Genomic DNA, 3,312 nt, shown 5'->3' with positions numbered 1-3,312 from the left:
GGTTTTTGTGTAGATTTGATAGATTTTTGTTAGGGTGATTGGTTAGGATTGTGATTTGGTTGTATAATAGGTTTAGAATTGTGATTTGGTTGAATAATTTGTTTTGTTGAATTGATTTCGAATTTTTTATAAATTTTTTAATTTTTTTGTATTTATAAAATCGAGTTTTGTATATAAATTTGATTTTTGTGTATAAATTCGATTTTTGTATTTTACAAAACGATTTTTGTATATAAATTCGATTTTTTTGATTTTACAAAACGTTTTTTGTATATAAATTCGATTTTTTGGATTTTACAAAACATTTTTAATATCTATAAAACTTTTTTGTGATTAAAAACTATTATTTGGGATAAAAACTATTATTTGGGATTTTGTTTTTAAAAAAAAATATATATATATTTATATCATATAAATTTAGTATATAGGACGTGATTAGTAAAAGAAAAATAATACGAATCTCACGGACCAAACGCATACTTCATCCAAAGTACAAATCTTTATTTCCTAGTTAACTACATCCAACACAATGCCGGTCAAATTTGAAAACGTTTTATTGATTACAATAAATGGATATAAATCACAATGTTGGTGTAAATGAGTGCAGGAAGATAAATACAATCAACAATCATATCTACAAGATTTGTTTTGGAAAAGTGTTCATATGTTCTCTGAAAACATCCTAAACCGTTGGCCTTTCAACAAAATCATAAGGCAAAGAGCTCTTCAAACAACAATGAAACTCATTCACTACCATGAAGAATCCACCCGATACCTTACCACTGGATGTGTGCCAAAGGTTGCACTCTTAAAATATAATCCATCTTCAGAATTTATCCTTTTTCATTTAATTTGGATATATTCTTATGTGTGATTTTTATTTAATCGAGAAGAAACATAAAATATCCAGTCTGTAACCAATTTCGTGGTCATATCTGATAGGTGCTTTGTATGCTTGCATGTTGGGTAGAAGAACCAGAGGGTGATTATTTCAAGAAGCATCTTGCTCGACTCCACGATTTTGTATGGATTGGTGATGACGGTCTAAAATTCCAGGTTAGTTCTTTCTGGGATGGCAATATGTCATCATATATAAACAGCTGAGATGATCCGTTTACTGAATTCAAATATATTTGAATGTGGCTGTGGTTATATCTGATTGTGGCGGGCTCAAATTAACATGACGTGACAGGTGCCGTGCCACCAGTCACATTTATCGTAACTTTAAATTAATTCAAAAAATATTTGAATTATAATAATTTTAAAAGACTTTCAATAAAATATCAAGTATAATTTGTGTTCAACTTTTTGAGAGACAAAACTTGAAAACCCCAAATAATAATGCCGTTACATATAAGAAAACTCAGTATAGTATGGCATATCAAAATTAGATGATTCATCCATAGCAATTTAAGCTTTGATATTTTACTTGCGCAGATTTGTGGTAGTCAAATATGGGATACAGGCTTCTCGCTCCAAGTCATTTTAGCTGCAGATGACGACGATGAGATTATTCGATCAACGCTGATCAAAGGATACGACTTTTTGAAGAAATCTCAGGTAACAGAAAATCCACCTGGTGACCATCTCAAAACGTTTAGGCACATTACAAAAGGTGGTTGGAATTTTCCTGACAAAGATCAAGGATTGCCTGATTCAGATTGTACTGCTGAAAGTTTAGAGGTTGCTTCTCTTAATTGATCATGTATTGATCCTTAACTAGCTTACAGTACACAGTGAAGCTAATTATTTATATCCATTTCTAGTGCTGCCTAATGTTCGAAACAATGCCGCAAGAGTTCATAGGTGAGAAAATGGATGTAAAGAGGCTCTATGATGCTGTCAATTTGATTCTCCATTTTCAGGTTATAAATATAAACTTAGCTTATTAATTAATATGCTTGAATAATTTATCAACATTTTTCTTCTATTCAAATTTATAGAACAAGAATGGAGGTGTAACAGCGTGGGAACCAGCACCTGGGAAAACTTGGCTAGAGGTTTCTTACATATCATTTTTCTATGTTTTCATATTGAATAACGGTGTGTAACAAATGCCTAAACATAATTAATCAAATGCAGTGGTTTAGTCCAGTTGAGTTTATGAAAGACGCAGTTGTGGAGCATGAGTAATATATTTCTTAATTATCTATATATATATATATGTAAAGTCACACTTTTTCTTGTAATTATATTACTTATGGCATAAACCGTCTTTAGGTTTGTTGAATGCACTGGGTCGGCACTAGTAGCAATTGCTCGGTTCATGAAACAGTTTCCTGAATACAAGAGAAAACAAGTGAAAGACTTTATAAAGCATGGAGTGAAATACTTGGAGAATCTTCAAATGTCTGATGGTTCTTGGTATGGAAGCTGGGGAGTGTGTTTCATATATGGAACCTTCTTTGCGGTAAGAGGTCTAGTGGCTGCAGGTAAGACTTACAACGACTGTGAGGCTATCCGTAGAGCGGTTCGGTTCCTTCTTGAGACACAAAACGAGGAAGGTGGTTGGGGAGAGAGTTATCTCTCTTGTTCGAAAAGGAGATACGTTCCACTTAGTGGAAGAAACAAGACAAATCTTGTGAATACAGGCCAAGCGCTTATAAGTTTAATTTTGGGTGGTCAGATGGAGAGAGATCCACGTCCGGTTAATCGTGCTGCCAAAGTCTTGATCAATTCACAGTTGGATAACGGAGATTACCCACAAGAGGTGATTTAAATTAACGAGAGTTCTTTTCCGTATCTTATATAACCAGTATAGATTTTGAATTGATGATATTATAAATTATGATTTACGTTTGAGAGACTTATTAATTTCTGGTCTTTCTCTTTTTTTTTCTTCAGGAAATGAGTGGGGTGTTAAGTGTAAATCTGAAGCTCCATTATCCTATGTATAGGAACATTTTCACTCTTTGGGCACTCGCATATTACACGCAGGCTCTACGTCCCCTCCAGTGAGCAGTTTACTATTCCTTCTAAATAGTTTTTTCTTCTCTATGTAAACATTTTTTCTTTGGAATCTTGGTCTTAAAGTCAAACATTCTTAATTTTTTTGTAAACATATTCTTCCTATCTCTATGTTCTATCTACACTACAAGAAAACAGTGGTATTCTGACGGACATTCCGACGGAAAATGAAATCCTCGGAATATCCCGAGGAATTTCCGAGGATATTCGGAGGAAACACAAAATTTGAGTTTTTTGGAATTTCCTCGGAATATACCGACGGAATTCCGAGGAAATATCAATCCGTCGGAATATTCTTATGGAATACCGAGGAAAAATGTATTCCTCGGAAAAAACCGATGAATT

The 3,312-nt window shown here is 33.3% G+C and overlaps 1 protein-coding gene across 1 annotated transcript; it reads left to right on the top strand.

The window, feature by feature from the left end:
- The first annotated feature begins 529 nt into the window (after positions 1-529).
- On the top strand, positions 530-3,013 carry LOC106345075 (seco-amyrin synthase-like). The gene is made up of 9 exons (XM_013784338.1): positions 530-535; positions 608-799; positions 943-1,056; positions 1,438-1,683; positions 1,767-1,865; positions 1,944-2,000; positions 2,083-2,129; positions 2,221-2,710; positions 2,845-3,013. Exons 1-9 carry the CDS (start codon positions 530-532, stop codon positions 2,956-2,958), a joined length of 1,365 nt encoding a protein of 454 aa, XP_013639792.1. The 3' UTR covers positions 2,959-3,013.
- Positions 3,014-3,312: the final 299 nt, after the last annotated feature.

This window comes from Brassica oleracea, chromosome C5 (assembly GCF_000695525.1).
Source record: "Brassica oleracea var. oleracea cultivar TO1000 chromosome C5, BOL, whole genome shotgun sequence".
Taxonomy (NCBI): Eukaryota; Viridiplantae; Streptophyta; class Magnoliopsida; order Brassicales; family Brassicaceae; genus Brassica; species Brassica oleracea.
The sequence above is the reverse complement of the archived record's forward strand: the minus strand, read 5'-3'. Positions and strand labels throughout refer to the sequence as shown.

What these genes read in the sequence shown, in the direction of transcription:
- LOC106345075 (XM_013784338.1), top strand. An exon ending in ATGACGGTCTAAAATTCCAG is followed by an intron (nt 1,057 to 1,437) that starts GTTAGTTCTTTC and finishes TTACTTGCGCAG; the next exon opens with ATTTGTGGTAGTCAAATATG. An exon ending in GTACTGCTGAAAGTTTAGAG is followed by an intron (nt 1,684 to 1,766) that starts GTTGCTTCTCTT and finishes ATCCATTTCTAG; the next exon opens with TGCTGCCTAATGTTCGAAAC.